The sequence below is a fragment of the Camelina sativa genome, chromosome 17 (genome assembly GCF_030686135.1).
Source record: "Camelina sativa cultivar CO46 ecotype springtype chromosome 17, ASM3068613v1".
Lineage (NCBI taxonomy): Eukaryota > Viridiplantae > Streptophyta > Magnoliopsida > Brassicales > Brassicaceae > Camelina > Camelina sativa.
Genome location: NC_141896.1, coordinates 32350182 through 32373661, shown reverse-complemented (window position 1 = coordinate 32373661; position 23480 = coordinate 32350182). Strand labels below are relative to the sequence as shown.

General features: G+C 33.3%; 5 protein-coding genes and 1 pseudogene across 6 annotated transcripts; 3 read left to right on the top strand and 3 right to left on the bottom strand.

The window, feature by feature from the left end:
- Positions 1–848: 848 nt before the first annotated feature.
- On the bottom strand, positions 849–1427 carry LOC147924607 (uncharacterized). Its single transcript, XM_087496854.1, has 2 exons — positions 1420–1427; positions 849–1311 (listed from the first exon to the last, which is right to left on the bottom strand). The coding sequence occupies exons 1-2, from the start codon at positions 1425–1427 to the stop codon at positions 849–851; spliced, it is 471 nt and encodes a 156-aa protein (XP_087352980.1).
- Positions 1428–3492: 2065 nt separating this feature from the next.
- Positions 3493–6528, top strand: LOC104758061 (lysine histidine transporter-like 8). Its single transcript, XM_010480865.3, has 5 exons — positions 3493–4102; positions 4775–4908; positions 5038–5465; positions 5580–5711; positions 5869–6528. Exons 1-5 carry the CDS (start codon positions 3726–3728, stop codon positions 6355–6357), a joined length of 1560 nt encoding a protein of 519 aa, XP_010479167.1. The 5' UTR covers positions 3493–3725; the 3' UTR covers positions 6358–6528.
- Positions 6529–10382: 3854 nt separating this feature from the next.
- On the bottom strand, positions 10383–11303 carry LOC104758060 (dof zinc finger protein DOF1.6-like). Its single transcript, XM_087494349.1, has one exon. It carries the CDS (start codon positions 11168–11170, stop codon positions 10520–10522), a length of 651 nt encoding a protein of 216 aa, XP_087350475.1. The 5' UTR covers positions 11171–11303; the 3' UTR covers positions 10383–10519.
- Positions 11304–12363: 1060 nt separating this feature from the next.
- Positions 12364–14546, top strand: LOC104758059 (uncharacterized). The gene is made up of 6 exons (XM_010480863.3): positions 12364–12677; positions 12924–12993; positions 13083–13142; positions 13384–13498; positions 13845–13960; positions 14041–14546. Exons 1-6 carry the CDS (start codon positions 12601–12603, stop codon positions 14287–14289), a joined length of 687 nt encoding a protein of 228 aa, XP_010479165.1. The 5' UTR covers positions 12364–12600; the 3' UTR covers positions 14290–14546.
- A 305-nt stretch (positions 14547–14851) lies between these two features.
- LOC104758058 (alkane hydroxylase MAH1) lies at positions 14852–16580 on the top strand. The gene has a single exon (XM_010480862.2). The coding sequence runs from the start codon at positions 14881–14883 to the stop codon at positions 16447–16449; it is 1569 nt and encodes a 522-aa protein (XP_010479164.1). The 5' UTR covers positions 14852–14880; the 3' UTR covers positions 16450–16580.
- Positions 16581–19902: 3322 nt separating this feature from the next.
- On the bottom strand, positions 19903–21384 carry LOC104758057 (protein JINGUBANG pseudogene; annotated as a pseudogene). The gene has a single exon (XR_015585960.1). The product of XR_015585960.1 is annotated as a protein JINGUBANG pseudogene (transcript).
- Positions 21385–23480: the final 2096 nt, after the last annotated feature.

The following is a 23480-nucleotide window of genomic DNA, read 5'->3' as shown; positions in this document are numbered from 1 at the left end:
TGTTCTATATCAAATCTTCTCTTTTATTTTGTTGTTGTTTTGTTTTTATTAATCTGGACTTTGTTCCCGTTTAATATATTGCATCTTAATAATAAGAGATATATTTCAATTACAAAAACAAAAGGATACACTGATTTTTATTCTTTGAAATACGACAGATCACTAGACCTAGAACTACTTTCGTTGTTGTTGTTAGAGCGATGACCAAGATCCATTTCTTATTTCTCAATAGCTTCTCGTAAAATTTTGATTAAAGATATGTTTATAGATCTGAGTATAAACTGAAGATCTACCTAGGTTATATTGATAAAACTTAAGAACTCAGGAGTAAGTAATTAGATGATCTTGTATGTTAAATTGTTTTTAGTTGTAGTGCAAAATAAATTTTCAGATACCCATGAATACATTTTCTACAATTTATGGTCAAATAAAAAAATTTTAGACAAAAATATATAGGTTCATATTTATTCATTATAATAGCTATCTCTCGTGTTGTTGTTGTTGTTGTTGTTGTTTCACTTAATTTATTAGATTTTATTTAAAATTCGCACGTAAACTAAACATAAATGGTAACGGTTTTGGGCGCGAAAAATAATTAGATTTTATGACATAAACATTTTATATCGAAATATTTTGTGATATATATTTCTTGTCTTATTTCACTGGGAATAAATAATAGCATTCTAAACTCTATTTCAAAGATATATATTCTTATTCAAGTTTAGTGATTCATAATTTGTTATGATTTACAACAACAACAACAAAAATCCAAGTAAACTTGTAGTAGATAGACGACAAATCCATATCTGGTTTCTTTTTTTTCTTTTTCAACCAAACATTAAATTAAATTAAAAGGAAACTCCTAGATTGGTTGTCCAAACTGGAAGAAAAGAGTTTACAAAAGAAGCTTCAGAAGTTAGAGATCTTGAAGAACGAGCAAGACAATCTGCCCTTATATTAGAAGCACGGGAAATCCTAGCCATCGTGAATGAAGGAAAAGATGATCCAAGCAAGGTGAAATCATCCGGCAGATTCGAGAACGCGGGCCAATCATCAGGAGCCTGTACCATCGCAACTAATTCTGCGCTGTCTGTCTCGAACGCTTGACAATCAACGCCAGCCACCGTAAGGGACTCCATAGCCCAAATCAAAGCTTGTAACTCTGAATGCAGGGGAGTAGGATCCCGTCTATGGCTCCATGCTCCCAGAAGAATCGTAGTATCCTCGCTATCATAATACCACCATCTCAGGCCCTCAAAAAGATCCGAACCTTTCCATGATCCATCCACCTGACAACGAGAAGAGGGATCCCTATCCTCCAAAGATGGCGAAGAATCCAAAAATCTCTCAGAAAAAGATTTAGCCTCCTCCCATATATGGTTTCTTATTCATGTGAATTTTAATATATCGACTAATTACATGTTCATCATCAGATTTAAGGTTTTTTATTTTCTGATAATATATTACAATTCAAGTATAAGAATTAGTGGAGCATGTATCCAATAGATTCCAAAGAATATATATATATATATATATATATATATATATATATATATATATGGATCATAATGAGATAAACTAAATGAAATGATAGTTGGTGAATTTTCGAAATTAATGTTTGATGCATTATGGTTATGGATAATGAAACAGTAAGAATAAAATACAAGTAAATACTGTAGTATTTTTTTTTAGGTTGTTTGGTTCCCCAACTCCAGACCACACAAAAGTATTAAGTTGGCTTGCTATTCTAAATCGCATAGCCACAAGAGATAGATTGCTCAGGTGGAATATAGAGATGTATAGATATACATATAGTGAAGTGATTTTAGTCTAATTACAAATAATAAATCCAGCGAAAACAGCAACCATCGCACTAGGTTTGAGTCCAAGTTCTTATGAATATAGGGATTTGGCTAATGAGCCGGTATATTGTGGTTCAATATTAAGATAAACAAAAAAAATGATAAATAAATATTTGTTGGCAATTCAAAAAAAATTGCAAATATATATATAGGTAAGTATTAATTGAAAATAGCAATCATTAATAAAATATTAAATACAAGGTTAAGAGTCTTTTAGCAAAAAAAAAAAAATATTCATATTCATAATTTTGTTATTAGAATCATATTAGTCATAGGGTGTTAGTCTAGTTATTTTTCTTAAGATTATATATCGTCAATATAGGTAATTTTTACACACACATATATTATATATATATATAATTTTGTATCTATAATATGCATAATATTACTTTATTATTGAAAAGTATCCCACTTTTATTATACAACTTTGAGATTCTTTTTTTTTAATATCTCTTTTGTACCCTTTTTTAAGAAATACAGCTTAGTAAATATGAAATTACTAAATTGTATAAAATTTATAAGATACTTCTTGATAGTGACTACTTGAAGACTCGACCCACATATTTATGAACTTTTATAAGGTTTTAAAATGTTTTTAAAAGATATTTATAAGGTATTTTTTAATTATATAAAAAAAAATTACACACATATAAAGGTAATTTATGTTTTTTTGTAAGATTACACACATATTTGAATAAATATCAGATTTGTAGTATCAGTTTTTATATAATTTTAGAAATGGAGAATTTTTGAAAAGTGGAATTAAGAAAAAGTATTTTTGAAATCCATCTACAACTTTTCGAAATATTAATGAACAATTCTTTTCATAAATATCATTTTATAATATGTATTATAAAACATCAAATGTTATAAAACTATGTAAGATATTATAAAAATTATAAGCATATAGGGATGTTATGCATTTTCTCATTGCAAAAACGAAAACCTAATTAGTACAAAAATTGTTATTAAACAAAACTCCAAATATGTATTTTTTTTTGGAGAGTATTACGGCATTTCACTCCTTCATTGAATTGATACCTTTTTAAAAATCACTACTGATATTCCATCATTGTATTGAATTGTGTAGGATACAAATGTGAAGTTTAAAAATTTTGGTTAGTCTTGAATTCTCTCCATTTTCCAGTTACGTATTTCAATTTTCTTTTTTTGAACTAAGACTATCATCATCAGTATTCTTAAAAACAAAATAAATTAATATTTTAATTGTTTGATTATATTTATTTTTGTAAAGAAAGTTGAACCAATGAGGATAGTCTAATAATGCAAGAAACGTTTCAAATGTTTCTTGATGAAGAAACGTTTCTCTCCTCTCTCATAACTTTTTATTACTTTCTGATTTTTTTATTGTAAAAGTTTATAATAAGAAACACTAACGAGGATAATTTAAGATTATTTCGACTAGAACCGAAATGAAATACTTGATTTGAATATTTTTGATAGAAAAAAAAAACAAATTGGTCATAATGTTTAAAATTTGACCCCACTATCATATACTTACTGGTCAAACCTATGCTCAGAACTTTTGTATTGTATTGAAGGCTATTTTCGTCCTAATGTTACAAAAAAAAATTGTTTATGTTGGCACCATTATAACTTATAAATAACCATGTCTAAAATATCAACTTACATTGTCAAATAATGTACCTTTGTTAGTTAATTTATCATCTTTTTGTATTTAAATAAAAATTTGTTTCAATACCAATAAAGTTTGTCCTTAAAAACATAAAAGGCAAATAAATCCCCTCTAAATAGGGAGTGAGAGAGTGATAGTGAGAGGAAAAAAAAAAAAAGAAACCAACCAAAACATCATTTCTTCTCGCACTCTTCACCTGCTCTCCAATGGACGAAAGACCCGAGACAGAGCTAATATCAATACCAGCCACACCACGCGTTTCAACACCGGAGATTCTAACTCCCTCAGGCCAAAGATCACCTCGTCCGGCCACCAAACCATCGTCGGCGACATGGACGCCAACCTCTTTCATATCTCCGAGGTTCTTGAGCCCGATTGGTACACCTATGAAACGAGTTCTTGTCAACATGAAAGGGTATCTTGAAGATGTTGGCCACCTCACTAAGCTTAACCCACAAGACGCTTGGCTCCCTATCACCGAATCTCGTAATGGAAACGCTCATTACGCCGCGTTTCACAATCTGAACGCTGGTGTTGGTTTCCAAGCCCTTGTTCTTCCCGTCGCGTTTGCGTTTCTTGGCTGGTGCGTTTTGCGTTTTCTTGATTCTCTTTCTTGTTTTTGAGTTTTTTTTTCTACTTGAAGTTTGTGTTCAGTCTTTTCAAGATTATTTTTTCTAGTGAACGGCGAGGGTTGGTTCAAGTCTCTGTGGTGTTCAGATCCAATTTCAGGGTTCACTTTACATGTTATTGTTTTGGCACAAATTTAAATAGTTTTTTGTTTTTTTTTTATCTTGTCGGAAATAATAATAGTATATTGACTAATTTACTTTTTAACTTTGAAAACATATCAATATTTTTGCAGTAGATATTTTCTTTATTTTCTTTCATTTCTCATGCTTCCATCATTACACATGTGGCTACTCACAGACATACTTTTTTGCTTTAATTTGGATTAAGACAGTGCCCTCCTTTATCATTGATTTTGTTTCTTGTTAACTTCCGGCAAAATTTGCATTTATTTATACTTTTATTCTCCTTTTTTATTTCTGGTATAAGTAGGTACATATGTACAAAAAAGATAAATATTTATGTGTAACACTATTATTGTTACAAGTTTAAACATTTGAAGCCTATAAATACGTGTTATAGCTTTTAGGTTGAGTATTTAGCTTAGTGATGGATCAAGTCAGATTGTTATTTAAGATGATGCATATGATTGTTTCTAACTTAAAGAAGTGAATTATTGTTGTTACAGGAGTTGGGGAATACTGTCTTTGACAATAGCCTATTGTTGGCAACTATACACACTGTGGATTCTAGTTCAGTTACACGAAGCTGTCCCCGGGAAGCGCTACAATCGATATGTCGAGCTTGCACAAGCTGCATTTGGTAAAATGATAAAATTGAATTGTACATTTAAGGCGTCTACTATGTATGTCTATTAGAAGGAACCAAAAAATGTGACACTAACTTCGTGTCCTTCTATTACTAAAATCTTGGATTCTTGATTTGGAACAGGAGAGAGGTTGGGAGTTTGGCTTGCACTGTTTCCCACGGTTTACTTATCAGCAGGAACCGCGACAGCTCTGATTCTGATCGGTGGAGAGACAATGAAGCTCTTCTTCCAAATAGTTTGCGGTCCATTATGCACCTCGAACCCTTTAACAACAGTCGAATGGTATTTGGTGTTTACATCTCTATGCATCGTTCTGTCTCAGCTTCCAAACCTCAATTCGATTGCGGGACTCTCCTTGATAGGAGCAGTGACAGCAATAACTTATTCCACAATGGTTTGGGTTCTCTCTGTGAGCCAACCAAGACCAGCCACTATCTCATACGAGCCTCTTTCTATGCCTTCGACTTCTGGTTCGCTCTTCGCGGTTTTGAATGCTCTTGGCATTATAGCTTTTGCCTTTCGAGGTCACAACTTGGTTTTGGAAATTCAGGTAATAATGCAAAATGTTTCTGTTTATAGATTTTTTTTATAGGGTTTCTGTTTATAGATTAATGCACATATTGGAGTACTTGTGATTCATTATGAGTTTTGAAAATATTTGTAGTCGACAATGCCATCTACGTTTAAGCATCCAGCTCATGTACCAATGTGGAGAGGAGCCAAGATTTCTTACTTCTTCATTGCTCTGTGTATCTTTCCAATCTCCATTGGAGGATTTTGGGCTTATGGGAACCTTGTAAGTTCCACTTACTATATATGTAGTGTCAATTAAGAAAGTCTAGTCTGATGTTTGGTTCAGTTTTGGTTTGTGAAATCTAGTCTGACCTCAGTTTTGTTTAGCAAAATGTATTAAAGAACTTATGGTTTATGTAAATTTTTTCTTGGTCATTCAGATGCCTTCAGGAGGTATGCTTGCTGCTTTATATGCATTCCATATTCATGACATTCCGAGAGGCTTGTTAGCGACAGCATTTCTCCTAGTAGTCTTCAGCTGCTTGAGCAGCTTTCAGATATACTCGATGCCCGCTTTTGACAGTTTTGAGGCTGGCTACACAAGCCGAACCAACAAACCTTGTTCCATATGGGTCAGATCAGGTTTCCGTGTTTTTTTCGGTTTTGTCTCGTTTTTCATCGGTGTTGCTCTCCCTTTCCTGTCTAGTCTCGCGGGTTTGCTCGGTGGACTCACTCTCCCAGTCACATTTGCTTATCCTTGCTTCATGTGGGTATTGATTAAGAAACCGGCGAAATACAGTTTCAATTGGTATTTCCACTGGGGATTGGGTTGGTTGGGAGTTGCATTCAGCTTAGCATTCTCCATTGGTGGGATCTGGAGTATGGTTACAAATGGACTTAAGCTCAAGTTCTTCAAGCCACCTAACTAAGTAGTAATAGCATATGTTTGTTTGGTTGGCATGTTTGAAGTTTTAAGAGATTTTGTATTGTCTGTGTTTTGGTTCAGAGTGCTTTTATGTATTCTGAAGTTTCATCAATGTAATGTGTATTATATATTCAGTAAGCTTTTTTCAATATATAGAATTTGGATTTTTGAAGTATTACGAGTGGTTAAAGTGTAAACTCTTTGTTTGTGATTAAAGATTTAAATAACTGAAGTGCTGCATATTTTTTTTTCACAAAATGAGCACCTAGTAAAATTTGACATGTGTTTTTTACCTTTAACAACAAAATAAGCACGCTTGGGAAAAATAATTATATCAGGCGATGAACCAGTATGTAAAAGGGTCATTTCATAACCGTACATACTCCAAAAGTGAGAATTGCTACATGTATAAACAAGAAGTGCCAATTTAAACATGTACCATAAGACATTTCACATTTCATACCTGTACTCACAAAATCGAGCCAATTGCACAGTCCACGTTAACGGATTTAAGTCAACCGTTATAGAAGCTGACTCAGAATCCACGTGTTTTTTGACGTGGCAACGAAAATATACGTTTTCTCGCAAAAATTTGTGGAAATTCCACACTCTGGAGATTCAAACTCATGACCTCACATGTGTTTAGCATAGGACGTAACCAGTTGATCCAACAACAATTCACGACAATATAATACAAATTAATCCTCATAAACCTAACGTAACATCCATCAAAATCAAAAAAGATTTGGAAAATTCACACTCTCGTGGGTCGAATATGCGATCTCAGATTTTAATAGCATAGGACATAACCAATTGATCCCACAACATTACTCAGTTATATGATACAAATTTATCTTTATAAACATTAAATAGATCTAAGTCCCAATTAAATTAAATATTTTTATTTATATTTATATATTAAATATAACTGTGGATATAAAGATAAATTTGTATAACTGATAAATTTATAAATTTATATTTAAATTATAAATTTAAAATTTATAACTGAGAATTAAATATAAATTTATAAATTAAATATAACTGAGAATATATTTATATTTAAATTAAATTAATTTATATTCTAAATTAAATGAAATATTTACAAACCTTAAACCTTATGAAGCAAATTTGGCTGAATATAAATTAATTTCATTTAATTTAAATATAAATATATTCTCAGCTATAATTAATTTATATTTAATTCTCAGTTATAAATTATAAATTTATAATTTCAATATAAATTTATAAATTTATTAGTTATACAAATTTATCTTTATATTCTCAGTTATATTTAATTTATAAATATAAATAAAAATATTTCATTTAATTGAGACTTAGATTTCTTTTAGCTTTATGAGGATAAAATTATATCATATTATCGAGTATTGTTGTGGGATCAACTGGTTAAGTCATATGCTAAACACGTAAGAGATCGTGGGTTCGACCCACGAGTGTGTGAATTACCCAAATTTTTTTCGATTTCGATGGATGTTACGTTAGGTTTATGAGGATTAATTTGTATCATATTGTCGAGAATTAAAGTTGGATCAACTGGTTACGTCCTATGCTAAACACATTTGAGGTCATGAGTTTGAATCTCCGGAGTATGAAATTTCCACAAATTTTTGCGAGAAAAACTTATCAAAACGGCGTCGTTTTGCATTTTCGTTGCCACGTCAAAAAAACACGTGGATTCTGAGTCAGTTTCTATAACGGATGACTTAAATCCGTTAACGTGGACTGTGCAATTGGCTTGATTTTGTGAGTACATGTATGAAATGTGAAATGTCTTATGGTACATGTTTAAATTGACACTTCTTGTTTGTACAGGTAGCAATTCGCACTTTTGGAGTGTGTACTGGTATTAAATGGCCATTTCCCGTATGTGTATCTTATGATTCTTATCTTTAAAAACCTTGTTGAAGAAAGCTTTTCAGTTTTCAACTACCAAGTTTAACTAAAACTCTTTAAAAACAAGAATTGATAATATATATATAACAACATTAAAGCTTATTATTAAATTATTTCTATCTTTTGCTATTTATACTATTAATTTTAATAATTGTTTCTTCTTCTTTAATTCATTTGGTTCATTTGGTAATCAAAATTTGAAATCATAAAACTATATATGGATCTCATAGAAGACAAAAAAATCACATGAGCATAATAATAATTGATGTAGGGTAAGACGAGAGAAGTCACAACACAACACACATGCTGAGAGACAATGATGTGAGAAGCCACAAAATTGGGAAACGGCATCATAGTTGTGTAATTATGGAAATTGATAAACAAATGTTGGGTGGTTGCATTTTCAAAAAGGATAACAAAAATGTTGGGTGGTTGGTTATTAATATAGACAACCTTTGGATCAAAAATAAACATTCTTTCGAAGATTGAATCTTCTTGTTTTCTAGCAAATGATTCAAGACTCATGATGACTCTAATTTAATTTGACAATTGAAGGTCAATGACTCCCACTTCCACTGTTAACACTTTAGATTTTGTAATGATCTTATGATGGCATGCCACCACATCCTTAATATATGTTTTCGAATACAATAAAGACTTAATTAAGTTTCGATTACTGTGTTCTATATAGTAATGCATGTGGAAAGAAACTAATGTTTTGGTTTGAATATATATGTCAACAAATACACATACTACTTTGAGAAGTGAATTTTTGCACTTAGAGTTCTTAAATAGTAGATTACACTTTTAATTTGAATGGACTATCAAAGGTAATTCTTACTCGATAAATTTTCCTCTTTTTTAATAAATAAACAAACTATTTTATATAAAAATAACGAAAAAACTTATAACGATATGAGAAACTACATGCAATATTTGAGCATTACATAATTAATCCACGCCTTGCGAAGTATTGATAACATTACATAACTTTTTCTACAATCTAATTAGATTGTATTCCTTTTTTTTTGTCAAACAGATTGTATTCCTTATAAACTTAGTTAATATTGGAAAGTCTCTTAGCTCAAGTTCCATTTGGAAACGATTTAAGCAAAATAAAAATTCCGAAAGAGTGATGTGTGTGTGTGCCTTAACCTCTCAAAATTTTAACCTAAACCAAATCGGCAAGTAAAAAGAATGAGGATATCTCAGTTGATTTAGGCTTTAAGACCAGTAGACCACCAACCAGATTATTACTGATATGTCGATTAATTTGTACTTCGCATTCACTATTTTTAAAAAAATCGAAACAAACAAAAAAAAAAGATTAAAAATCGACTGGAACAAAATTACTATATAATTTGATGTACAATCAAATGGAGCTGATCACGCTTTGACTGAACAACGTTGATTGATTTTTTTATGTTGGCTAAAGTTAATTTTAGTTGGTAACAAACCTAAGCATTATTTTCTGATATGTCCTTTGGGTCATAAACTCATAATGTTATTCAGCACAGTTTGTTTTTGGCTTTGACCACAATAGGAGACTAAAGTGACAGTATCCATTAGCTATAATCCCTATTCTATTGTAACTAACTGTACACTCGAGTTGAAAAGTTTGATAAAAAAAAGACTAAGAGTTGAGCCCTGATAAGTACACCATAATCTACAGCAACAATAACAAAACTCAAATAGTAAAAATGTGGCTTCATCAAACTTCTCATGTATCAATAATATCTCTAACATCACTAGACTCACATGATTTGATATACCAAATCTTTGACACTGCAAATGAACAATGTTGTTATTGATAAGTGATAACATCTAATAAAAACAAAACAAAGTTCAACGCAGTTTCCTCATTTCAAAGACGAAATCAACAGAGTATCTCTTACTCACTTCTGTAACAGTACACTTCTGTACTTTTTTCCTTTTTGGACTTTTATGCTCTCTACTAGTTTGAGTTTTTGACTATACCGTTTCAAATTTTAACCAACCAAAAAAAGTTTTTTTTTTTTAATAACTTAAAAGTCCATTCCAATATGTTCGTCAGAGTAACAGAGGATTTACATACCACCACCATTGTTGGACCTCAAAAACTAAAAAAGAAAAAAAACATTTTGCTTCAATTTGTGTTCTTTGCTCTTCTTTCTAGGACAGACAAAAAAAAAAAAAACAAACAGAAAATTCCAAAAGAGAAACAAACAAAGAACAGAACAGAGGAAGAAGACAAGGATTCAGAAAAGGTTTCACTTTCACTTAACATCGTTGCTTTGCATTGAGATCTCAAGACCAGGCCATATCAAACTGTCTCCTCCTCCACTTTTACCTTCAACCTCCCCCAACCGCCACGTGTCACCGCCACCGTCCACCACCGGAATCTCTCCTCCTCCTCCGGTGGAACCTCCAAGATAGCCAATACTCATCTCCTCAAGCCCGTACCCGTAGCCGTAGCCGAACTCGTAGTCCGACCCACCGCTTCCACTTCCTAAACCCAACAGAGAAGCAAAGCCTCCATGACCTGAGATTACGTTACTACTACTACTACCCTTCGTCTGGCTCGCTTCAGTTACGGCTGGTTCTTGTGTCGTTGTGGTGATGACGGAAGAGGAAGAAGAAGAGGAGGTTGCGGTGGAGGAGAAAGAGCGGTGACGTTTCGAGGAGCTACGGCGAGTTCCACCGCCGACGGGGACGTCACGGAGTGTACCACCTTGAGTCCAGTAACGGCGGCAAGATTTGCAGAAGTAACGAGGCTGAGCGAGGTTGTAGTTGTTGTAGTAACAGAACTTGGTGGTGTTGGAGTTGCAGCGAGGACAGGGGAGAGGCTCGGCCAGATTTGGCGGTGGGTAAGCCGCCGTTGAGGCATGAACTCTGTTGGGTCGGGTCTGGTTTGGTTCAGACGGCATTATAAGTTGAGGTTTATGAGAAAGCGACAGAGAAGTTTTAATTAGGAGAGAAGGAAGAAGAGAGAGAGCGAAAGAGAAGGGGATGTTGTGAGAGTGGTGTTGTGGTTTTTATATAGAGAAGCTTTTTCCGGTTCTTTCAGTTGCTGTTTTGGTATATATCATTTTTATTTGTTACTTTTAATTTTGAAGGTTTTAGTTGATAGATTAAATTTATTTGAAAAATGGTTGGTAGTGGATTTTAGTATTTTGGTTATAAATGAAAAAATCAAGAACATAACAAATTTATATAATTTGATTTTTGTTTTTGGGTCACTTCCTTCATAACAATACCCTCTGAACCTACAATATTCAATCTAAGGCCCCGATTGGTAACGACTTTTATTTGTGGCTGTAGAGACTTTGACTGTAAAAATTTGGCTGTATAAATTTTGGCTGTATAGACTTTGGCTGTAAATACTTTAATTGTTAAAATCTGATTGTTAAAAAGAAAACTTTAAAAGCTGTGGCTGTAATTTTATTAATAACAAAATTATAAGAAAATACAAAGGTGATGATAAAAATTAGAAATTTGTGAAGAGAAGTGGATATCAAAATAAAGGAAAAAAATGCTGATAATTAATGTATAAAAAAAAGTTTGTGCAAAAATATATATAAATTTATAAAAAGTTTTCAATTATGATGGAGGAAGTAAAAAAAAAGGCTTTAACTTTTTTGGTTTTAAAGCGTTATTTCTAAGCTTTAAAAAACGAAAAGAAATAAAAAAGGAAAAAATTAAAGTGGCTGTTGAAACTTAAAAAATTAAAAAAGTCATAAAAATCTGATTGGTAAATAAAATGCTTTTAAGACTTTTAAATATTTTTAAAGTCTTAAAAGCCTTCACCAATCAGGTCCTAAAACGGGTTTAGGCGTTAATAAGATTATAACCTAGTCAATACTACCATGGACTAAGATATTTTTTTTATAGCTCAAACTATAGTTAAATTTGTGAGAAAATATTATAATAAAAAAATAGAGGAATATATCAAATATGGGAAAATGCATAAGCTTTCGTATGAAATTATAATTCAGAAGAAAACAAATTCAAAGAGAATTTAAACCCCAAAGAAATCAAATACGAATTTATAAACATCATATAATTTTCAGCTAAAAAAACAAAATCATTATATAATGACACTATAGCAGTTTGAGCTCACTATAGCTGTTGACAAAAAAAAAAATTATATAATGACTTTCATAAATTATACGGCCCAATAGAGAGACCCAATTCGGAACCCATTAAGACTTTTGTTGATCCCATCAGATTTTCAGATTTTCTCAGCTAAACTAAACCTCTTCTTCTTCAATTCACAGCTTCACGTCGTGGTGGTCGTCGTCTTTGCGTCGCCGGACTTGTGTAGCTCCCGATTTGGTGTCACAGCGAGAGAGAGACGATGACGCTTTTTCACTTCTTCAACTGTGCGATTCTCACATTCGGTCCTCACGCCGTCTACTACTCCGCCACTCCTTTGTATGAACAAATCCTCTTTTTTTTTTTTCTCGATCTGTGGTTTCAAATTTTAGTATCTCTTAGTTCATTCATGCCTAATCTAAGATTTTATCTAGATCCTCTTGCGCATATACTTAATCGCTTACTTCTAAACTTCGTGATCTAGAATCTTAAGGCTTAGTATGAGCTTCTGCAGAACTTAGGTGTTGAGAATTCCCAAATTTGGAATTTGGTATAGTTTGTAATCGGAAAGTTGTGAATCTGCAGATCTGAATATGACACACTTGGAACCTCCGTGAAAGCTGCTGTTGTTTACCTTGCTACAGCTTTGGTTAAGGTTAGTCAACTATAACAATCTTTGGGAGAATCTCTTTAGCTAAGCTTATACCTTAATTCTAAGCTCATTGGGTTGTTTTTTCATGGCAGCTTGTTTGTTTGGCAACTTTTCTGCAAGTATCTGAGACTGAAGTATTTGACCCATACCAGGTATTTTTTACTTGTAGCTAAGCTAAGATCACTGTAAAGATTGTGAAAAGTTAGTCATCTTTACTCTTTAAGTAAAATGATATACAAATAATTCAATGTTAACCAGACTTATCTTTTCTTATGATATAGATGCACATTGTTGACTTTCTTTTTGCTATCAACTTCTACTGTAACTGCTTAGCTTGTTTTGTTATGTTACAATCTAGATGACTAAGTATGGGTTCGATCTCCCTTGTATTAGGAAGCATTGAAAGCAATGATTGGCTTCATTGATGTTGCTGGTCTATACTATGCTCTGGCCCAACTGACACACAGGAACATCTCCCAAAACCATAAGTTTCAGGCTGTTGGCCTTGGTAAGTGGATCTCTGCTGCTACACTAATATCGTTAGCTTCGGATGTAACATTCTATACACATGTTAAAAATCGATGATTTGATGGTGGTCTGGTATATAGAAAAGAAACTCTTTTTTTATGATTACTGAAGGAGTAATTTCCATGTCAAAATTCCATTGGAGCATTCAACCATTTCTAGACTTCTCTCAATGAGTTTCTGCATCACATAATGTTTATCAATGATCATTATGACTAATTTCTATTGGACCTTTCAAGTTTCAACCATTTTTAGACTTCCCCTAATGATCTGTCACATCACGGAATATTTATAAACTTTTATCTAAAAGATGCTTTCGTTTTGTTCAGGATGGGCATTCGCGGATTCTGTTTTGCACAGGTTGGCACCTCTTTGGGTTGGCGCTCGAGGACTGGAGTTCACTTGGGATTATGTATTGCAAGGCCTTGAAGCCAATGCAAATCTGGTATATACAAATTTTTAACTAATAGAATGATCCATCTGTAATTGTTTCTTACTTCCATCAAACTCTTGTGTCAAATTCAGGTGTTCACAATATCTTTAGCTGCGCTAGGTTCGTTGATGTGGCTACGCAAGAACAAGCCGAAGAGTCTGATCCCCATCATATACACATGTGCAGTGATCATCGCAACCATGCCTTCGATCACAAGCTATCTAAAGAGAGTCATGGGATGGCATTTCCCCAAAATTGTTGGGTTTGAGCTGGTGACTTCTTTGGTAATGGCTTTCATCAGTTGTCAACTCTTCATCCTCTGTCAGCGACCGTCTTTGTGATTCCACTTCCCTGCAAGACACAGTTCAACTGCTCTTAGGCAGAGCTTTTTGTTAACGGGAAACTCTTGCGGACATACTTGCCTTGTTTTTTTCGCAGGACTCAGTTTCATGATGAAACTTTGACCTTTATTTGTAGAAGAATATTGAACCATCTTGTCCTTAAATTATTGATCTGGGGAGTTTCATTCGTTCAAGAATGGACTTAGAATCACAATTACTAATGCTTATCCTGAAAATTATTGATGTATGAACAAAAATTAGTCTTGCAAATCTGTTGCTAAACTGTGGCATAAAGCATAGAATAAGTTACGTTGCCCTGTGTTACCATAAATGAGAATCATGTGCTCCTTGTTTATAGGAGACGGTAACCAATTAATCTTCAACAAGAATCCTTAAATGTTCTTACTTAGAATAACCTATTTTTCAAATGTCTCTTTAGTGTGAATCCAAAGATGTCTCTCTTGGAATTCAAATGTAACGCAACAATAGACTTTTTAATTCGCCTGGTTGACAACGTACTACAGGTACTTGTGTGTATAAAATCGATCTCCTTCTTCTTCTCTATGCACATAAACACAACCCTTCTCATTAATGGCTTCAATAGGGTTATTAGAAGCATTCATAGCTTTACTTTGCTTTCTCATCATCTTCTATCACTTCCTCGTCAATAAGGCTAATTTCAGTTACGTCCTCATTAAGAAAACCCTTGGAAGGTACCCATGGAACTGGCCGGTACTTGGTATGCTTCCCGGTGGGCTCTTGAGGCTCCAGTACATCTATGATTGCAGCGTAGAGATTCTCGAGAACTCCAACTTGACGTTTCAATTCAAGGGCCCATGGTTCGTTGGAATGGATGTATTAGTCACGGTTGATCCAGCTAATGTTCATCATATAATGAGCTCAAACTTCTCAAACTACATCAAAGGTCCTATATTCCACGAAATTTTTGAAGCTTTTGGAGACGGGATCATTAATTCGGACTCGGAGCTATGGAGGAACTGGAGGAACGCAGCTCAGACTATATTCAATCATCAAAGGTACCAAAACTTCTCAGCAAGTACCACGAAAACCAAACTCAAGGACGGGCTTGTACCTCTTTTCAATCACTTTGCAGATGAAGAGATGGTTGTGGACTTGCAAGATGTGTTCCAAAGATTTATGTTCGATATAACCTTCAATTTCATAACCGGTTTCGATCCTAGAAGTCTCTCCATTGGAATGCCAGAGGCTGAGTTTTCCAAAGCTCTTGATGATGTGGGAGATGCGATTGTGCATAGGCATATTACACCAAGGTTCGTGTGGAAGCTACAACAATGGATTGGAATCGGAACAGAGAAGACGCTATTGAAAGCTCATGCCACTCTTGATCGTGTTTGTGCCAAATTTATAGCAGCGAAGAGAGAAGAGCTAAGATCACATGGGGTTACTCACAACACCAATGGAGAGAGTGAGGATCTTTTGACATCTCACATAATGCTTGATGCAACCAAGTACGAGCTTTTGAACCCTGGTGATGATAAGTTCCTCAGAGACTTCACAGTAGGTTTCATGGCAGCTGGGAGAGACTCCACGGCTTCTGCACTCACTTGGTTCTTCTGGAATATGTCTGAAAACCCTAACGTGTTAACCAAGATTCTCCAAGAGATCAACACAAATCTACCAAGAACTCGAAATAACCAAGACATGTCATCGTACTTGAACAAGTTGGTGTACTTACACTGCGCATTGAGTGAATCAATGAGGCTCTACCCACCAATTCCATTCGAACGCAAGTCTCCAATCAAAGAAGATGAGCTTCCAAGTGGACACAAAGTTAAAGAAAATATCAATATTATGATCTTTATCTACGCGATGGGGAGAATGAAAACCGTATGGGGCGAAGATGCAATGGAGTTCAAGCCAGAGAGATGGATTTCGGAGACAGGAGGGTTGAGACATGAGCCTTCTTACAAGTTCTTATCGTTCAATGCCGGCCCAAGAACATGTCTCGGTAAGAATTTGGCCATGACTTTGATGAAGACAGTGATCGTCAAAATATTACAAAACTATGAGATTAAGGTCGTTAGTGGACAAAAGATTGAGCCAAAACCTGGTCTCATTCTTCACATGAAGTATGGGCTTAAAGTCACAATGACTAAAAAATGTTCCAGCTTGGAGTAAAATACTCATGTTAATTGGTTTTTATTTATTTATTTTGATCACATAGAATGATCCTAAGACAAATGGTAACTGATTTGTGATTTCTGGAATGTATTTTTCAACCTTAAATTTCAGCTTGAAGCTGATTTATTTATGATTGGTCTAACTTGTATTATATGAGACCCTTACGCATAACCGTAATTTAGGATAAACTAAAACTTAACAAAATGATATATATTGTATTCGTAAATTGCCACACAAGTTATGAAAGACTTATCATTTTAATGCAGATCCGGACAAATTCACATAATTTATACTTAACAATATTACAGCTCATACTCTCATAGTTAATTGTAATCGTGTATTTTCGTTTTGTGTAATCATCATCTTGGTTTTGGTTGCTATATTTAGTGGGTTTGGTTATTGCTTGGATTTTTGACATTTTTCTAGGAATTCATAATTGATTTCATTTTCTTATTTGAATTATGGATTTCTTGTGTAAAATTTTGTTGGATTGATTGAAGCTGGAATTTTTAATATTCGCTTTGATTAAATATTCAACAGATTTGTTCCAATGCTATAGCAGATTTGCATAGATTTTCAGTCGACTTGTTTGTGACTAGTGTATTTCTGACCGGCTTGTTGGTGTGTTATATAGGCCTTATAAGGGACTTGTAAGTGTGTCTTGGCATATATGCAGTTGCATTTTTCTAAAGCCTTATCTTATTTAACCAACAATTTGATTGAGACATCAGCTTCACTCTTCTAAGGCTTTAATTAGTTGGCCAAATAACTAAAGGTCTTTATTTATCGACTAATCGTTGACGTAATCGGTTTAATGAACACGCCTTAAATCTTTGATTGCTTCACCTTCACCTTACGTGATGAGAAAGTTGGAGTTAATCACCAAAGGGTACTGGGCTCGTGGTGAAACTGTGAAAGTGAACCAGAATATGTAGGGGTATTAAAAACAATAATTTTATAAAATCCTCAGTTAATTAAAAGCTTAAACCATCTCCACGAAGTTCCTTGAAATTTATATGATAATCCGTACATCATTTTCCGAAAATGTTGAAATTTCTCACATATTAAGTTCCCAAACACACGTAAAAAATGCATTACTTCACAAGTCATTTAACCTAATTTTGTGTTGTGTATATCTCCTAAAAATGTAAATATAACTTACAAACTGTACATATATCTCGAAAATATGATATCTCAATATATTTAAATATCGTGTCATAACAAAGATAGAATTTGAGTTGTATATAAATTCCATAGGAGATGAGCCAAAATTACATACATGCATACCAACTAAATAACACTCAAAAACATAGAAAAATTATACCACAATGGACGATCATTTCAACTCTCTTCACCAACTATATTTGATCCGATTATGTTTCTTTAACCAAACCATCAGTCCATCACCTAATCCAATGGTCCGGTTTAACCAGAGGTAGCTTTGGCTACTATACGACATTTATTTTAGAGTTTTACATTGTGTGACGAGAAGAGTGTGCACGATCAAAATAATTATGAACATAGTTACATAGGCACTAACAAAAATACGGTCTTAACTCTCATGTGATTAAATAAGAAGGGAAAAATGATTGCCAGCTACGCCAAGTATATACCAATACATCGCCACACATACAAACTATATAAATGTTTTATTAACTACACGAACTATTGTCATTATATACAGACATGTATAAACAAACATGAGTTATGTGTACAACACCATAACCATCTAATTCTGATACTTTCTTAGCCGGAATCCGGTGTTGACCGGTATTGACCGGTGTTGACCAATTTTTTTTTTTCATAAACAACAAAAATTAACAAAATAATTACATAACTTTACTAAAAGATTATATAATAAAATTTTACTACAAAATAGTACAACAAATATACATTTTCGTTTTGTAAATTCAAAAGTTAGTTTTAAAATTTATACCATATTATATTTATTATATACAAAAAGGAAATGTATATTTAATTTGTTATATACCATATTATATTTGTTATATACAAAAGGAAAATGTATATTTGTTATAATACTTTGTAGTAAAATTTTATTATATACAAAAATTTCCTTTTATATAACAAATATAATATGGTATATAACAAATGATGAGACATATAATCTTTTCTTAAAATCTTTTGGCTTAAAAATGTTCATAGACTTTTTTTAATTGTGTCTAATTTTTTTTTTGTCAAAGTATATTGCACCTTGCTATATATATTTAACCTTTGATTTACCATTATTTTTTATATATTTGTTATATAAAAATATTTAATAGCATGCTACATAATAAAATATAATAGGGTATACAAATGATATGGTATAAAATTAAAAACCAAATTTTGAATTTATAAAAAGAAAATGTATATTTGTTGTATTATTTTGTAGTAAAAATTTATTATATAATCTTTTAGTAAAGTTATGTAATTTTTTTAAACTTTTGTTCTTTGTAAAAAATAGATAAAAATTTTAATTTTTTGGTCAACATTGGTCAACACCGGTCAACATTGGTTAACGCCTGTCAATACTGGTCAACACCGAATTCCGGCAAACAAATCATCGAATTAGATGGTTATGGTGTTGTACACATAACTCATGTTTGTTTATGCATGTCCTTATGTAATGACAATAATTCATGTAGCTAACAAAACATTTATATTATTCGTATGTTTGGTTATGTGTTGGCTAATACTTGGTCGTTGAGAAGAGGGAACACAAACATGTTTATGTGGATCCTACACATTCATAGAGCTAAAACATAGACACATTTATAGCTCTTTGTAGATCGTACCTTTGTTTCCATTTTTGCACTAAAGAATCACAATAAAGCAAAAGAAACATAGCCAAGAATACGTACGATTAGCGAAAGAAAAATAAAATTTATTTATTTATATTTATTATAACAAAAATAAAAATAATGGACGGTCACAATGCGATGATAACCACCACCCATCACTTTCATGTAACTGTAATATTGATACGTCGATTTTCCGAATTTCTCGTCAGTTTCTACCTTAAAACTATAAATTTTAAAGTGACATTTCTCGCATTTTCGAATTTTCTATGATAGTTAACGTATAGTGAAACTTTTGGCGTATTAATATTAAAGTCTTATATAATGATCCGACCAAGCTTTGGCTCATATATATACCGATATACGTTATAAGTTACTACACGTGGCTTACAACCAATAATTACGTGTAGTTACTACACGTGGCTTACACCCTTTTCTCTTAAAATCTATAAAGTACGTTTTGTAAAAATTTTATTGTAACTCTTCGGTCAGATTAGTGTTGAAAACATTGATCAGTCGGATTATTAAAGTTTTTCATCTTTGGGGTTAAGTACATTTACACTTTTTTTTTTCTAGAGTATTTTGTTCATGAAATAATAAAATCTCCAACACTTTGCTTCTTTCTATCCTTTGATTAATCGACTCCAACTAGTGCATAACAATTTCTTTATAATATTATTGATATTCAAACGATAACCCTAGCTTAATAATATATATGTATAATAGAGATATTAAATTACTATTAAAAGATATCATATTCAACCTACTCTACGAACCTCATAATAATTCATCATTTGACTTGGTTTTTTTGTTGTTATTTACCTACAAACAATCCCAAATCTCTTAGAAACCGAATAAAATCCTACATTTAATCACGTGGCACCCTCCAAACTTTGACCGATTTGTCAAGACTCCCACTATACACAACCAACCTCCTATCTCCTCCGTCTTCTTCTTCACCTCCGGTTGGCTCCCCCACCGCTAAACACTTAACCGGTCCGGTATGACCGGTTAACACAGAGATACACGTGTGAACCTTCCCGTCCCTCTTCCACACGCATATCTTCTTATCCGCCGCACCACTAAACAACATTTTTCCGGCGGCGGCGAGACAGAGCACGGCGAGTCTATGTTTCTTGAAAACACCACAATGTTTCAAGATTTTCTTCTCTCCCATCTCCCAATAGTTCACAGCTCCGTCGCTTGAACCGCTGTAAACCGCCACGTGGCTTACAACCAAAGCCGTAACCGCTGATTCTTGCTTTAACAAAGTCTGGACGAGAGAGTGAGCCGTACGCTTCCCTCTGATCTCACGTTTCCAGACCTTTACAGTTCCATCGGCCGAGCCAGTGAACACAAGGCTCTCCGCGGCTGCAACCGTGTTCACTGCGTCGTCGTGAGCTTTGATGGACTCGATGCATTTCAAGTCATGGATACGCCAAACCTTGACCGTCCGATCCCATGACGCCGAATACAACAGCCCTTGATCTTCCACTAAGCTCAAACACGAAACGGCATCGGAATGCTTGATCCATAGCGCCGTACGACGACGTCTCACTTCCACGTAGTTGCTCGGCTTCACTGAACTCTTCAAAACGTCTTTCAAAGCCGGTAAGCTCCCGGCGCGTGTGTACACTCGCGGGTTCTTGGATGAGGTTTTCCAAACCCGGATCTTACCGTCTTGATGACCCGTGAACACCTTCTCCTCCCGACTAATCACTATCGCTTTAACCAGTCCGCTGTTCGATTTAAACCCACTAAACTCGTTTAAGTTTTTCCAAACCCTAATGTGATTATTATCCGATCCTGTGTACAAAAGATCATTAGTTGCGGCTAACGAGTAAATGTGGCCTTCTTCTCGTACAATCTCTCCGACCAGACTGTCTCCATCCGAGTATCCGCGGGTCAGGTCTGATCGTGGCATTTTGGTCGTAAAATCTAGATCGTCTGATTAGTTTCTTTAGAGTTTTAGAAAGCTAAACACCCCGGACATAGAGGAAAGAGTTTGAGGGTAGTTGTTTGCATTATAAGAAGGTAGCAAAGCAATGGGAGTATGACACGTTTAAAGTTGTAATTTCGTTTTGTTTTGTCCACTTTTTATACTAAAATAATCTTCATAAGTGAACCCTGTGAATGTTGTCCTTATTGCTAAATATAGCCATATAGGGAATGAATCATGAGTGTATGTGTATATATGATAACATTGTTTTATTGTTTTCGTCATAATTTTAAAGTAAGTGGGGGGACCGCTAATAATAAGATGGCACGTATAATATATGATACGACTTTGTCTTCAGAATTTCACTTTTTGTAAGGGAAACTTTAAATTGTTGAGAAGTTATCATTGGTTGATTAAGTAAAAGACACAATTTTGCTAAGCAAGAAGTGCTATTTGAGGATAGGCATGATAAGGCTAGGGGGTTATCGCACATAGTAAGGCATCCTCTTCTTTGGGATAGTGTATGCATAAAATACATCATGTGAATCGAATGGGGATGTTGACAAAAAAAAAGTCGAATGGGGATATTTAGAGACAAAAGAAAAAATTCTTTGTTGTTTGGGTTTACATAATTAACGACAACTTAGCGCGTGAATATGCGATTTGCAAATTATTACTTATGTTTATATATATGGCATAGATTAGAGCAATTAGTCCAAAATGGTAAATTTAAACTGTGTGTGAGTTGAAAACAACAAGAATTGGTTTATTTGATTTTGCAGGTTTATTTTTCATATATGTGAAAATCATAAAACATCTAAAGGAACGGATGATTAATTATTAAATAATATATGTCTCATCTGATATCATACCAAAAAACTAAAATATGTATTTAACAAAAAAAAAGAAGTTCATTTGCGTATGTGAGAACATCTTATATGAATTTGTAACAAGTTTGTTGTCACGCATTGTTCACTCCTACTTCAAAGCAACAATCAATCTTCCTGAAAAGCATAATTTGATGGTAAAAGAGCAAATGAATATCACAAATCAAACTTGTGAGATACAATTAGTTGAGACGATTATAGTTGCTTGTCAAATATAATACTCAAACAATTTGTAGAAAAGAGTACTCTAAATAACTCAATTGTGATATTTAAAAAAAAATTCACTTCTGCATTTTAGATAAAAGAATACAGTTAAAAACTTAGGAACTGTGGCTTAAGAATGTAACTAAGGAGACTCCCTAACTAAACGGACCTACCATCAGGCTAGGTACGAGACTTACGAATATGTAACTATAAGGAACTCAATAAAAAGTTACATAATTTAAGTGTACATATATAATCCTAAGTCAAAAATATAAATCACAATATGAGACAGAAGTTAGCCAAAAAGTTACACAAATTACTACCGTATAGTATGCTTAATTAATAAGTCATAATTCACCTTTAGAGCGACATATCTAAAGACTCATATTTACATATCACGTTTTACGAATTTTCCCATTGAAACGATGGATGGTTTCTATTGACATAGTATACTAAATAAATTATACAAAACATGTGTAGATTTAAAGTCAAATACATGTGCAGAATACGAATTTAAATGAAAGTTGTCTGTTATTATCTTTTATGTACGCAGTTGTATTTACATGTTTTACCCCATTATGCATGTACACATGTCGATTCCATGACTTTTGGGTTTTGGCTTTGTGATTTTACAAGCAAGCAACCTATTTATTATTTCTTTAACATGTGTAAATATATAACATATCATTTGTCTATAATAATTTATAAATTTATTTTAAAAACAATCCGAATAACGGTGACAACCTTATCTACAAATATCTAACATTTCACTATTAGTAATAATTATAAATTCACTAAAAAGTTTGGTCCAAAACGATTAATTTTTTTTTTTTGTCATTAGACATACTAAAAAGATGATTGTTCATCTTCTAATTTCAAAATTCTAGCCCGTGGCAATCATCAATTTGCGGTTCTAACCCATGTCCGAAAACTTTCATTCTTCAAGACCTCTTTTTTCATAGGTTTATGATTCTGTTCTGATATACTTTTCTCCAAATAGTCTTCTACGACCATATCACGTACATTCTAGTTCTTTATCAATCAAGGCTCTACCACGGTTCAATTGTGTATCTCTACGCAATAAAATTGGACTTAATTTTAGCAAGCCATCTTAAAATGATACGTCAAAATATGACTACCTTAATTAAGTAATGTAGTTATGCCATACCTCTATCTCTGAATTACTCAATACAGTATATA

Excerpts from the sequence above, each read along its gene's own strand:
- LOC104758061 (XM_010480865.3), top strand. The coding sequence starts at position 3,726 with ATGGACGAAAGACCCGAGACAGAGCTAATATCAATACCAGCCACACCA. Across the intron at positions 4,103-4,774 it reads GCGTTTGCGTTTCTTGGCTG|GAGTTGGGGAATACTGTCTT; the intron begins GTGCGTTTTGCG and ends TTGTTGTTACAG. Across the intron at positions 5,712-5,868 it reads TTTGGGCTTATGGGAACCTT|ATGCCTTCAGGAGGTATGCT; the intron begins GTAAGTTCCACT and ends TTGGTCATTCAG.
- LOC104758060 (XM_087494349.1), bottom strand. The coding sequence starts at position 11,170 with ATGCCGTCTGAACCAAACCAGACCCGACCCAACAGAGTTCATGCCTCA.
- LOC104758059 (XM_010480863.3), top strand. The coding sequence starts at position 12,601 with ATGACGCTTTTTCACTTCTTCAACTGTGCGATTCTCACATTCGGTCCT. Across the intron at positions 12,994-13,082 it reads TTGCTACAGCTTTGGTTAAG|CTTGTTTGTTTGGCAACTTT; the intron begins GTTAGTCAACTA and ends TTTTCATGGCAG. Across the intron at positions 13,143-13,383 it reads AAGTATTTGACCCATACCAG|GAAGCATTGAAAGCAATGAT; the intron begins GTATTTTTTACT and ends CCCTTGTATTAG.
- LOC104758058 (XM_010480862.2), top strand. The coding sequence starts at position 14,881 with ATGGCTTCAATAGGGTTATTAGAAGCATTCATAGCTTTACTTTGCTTT.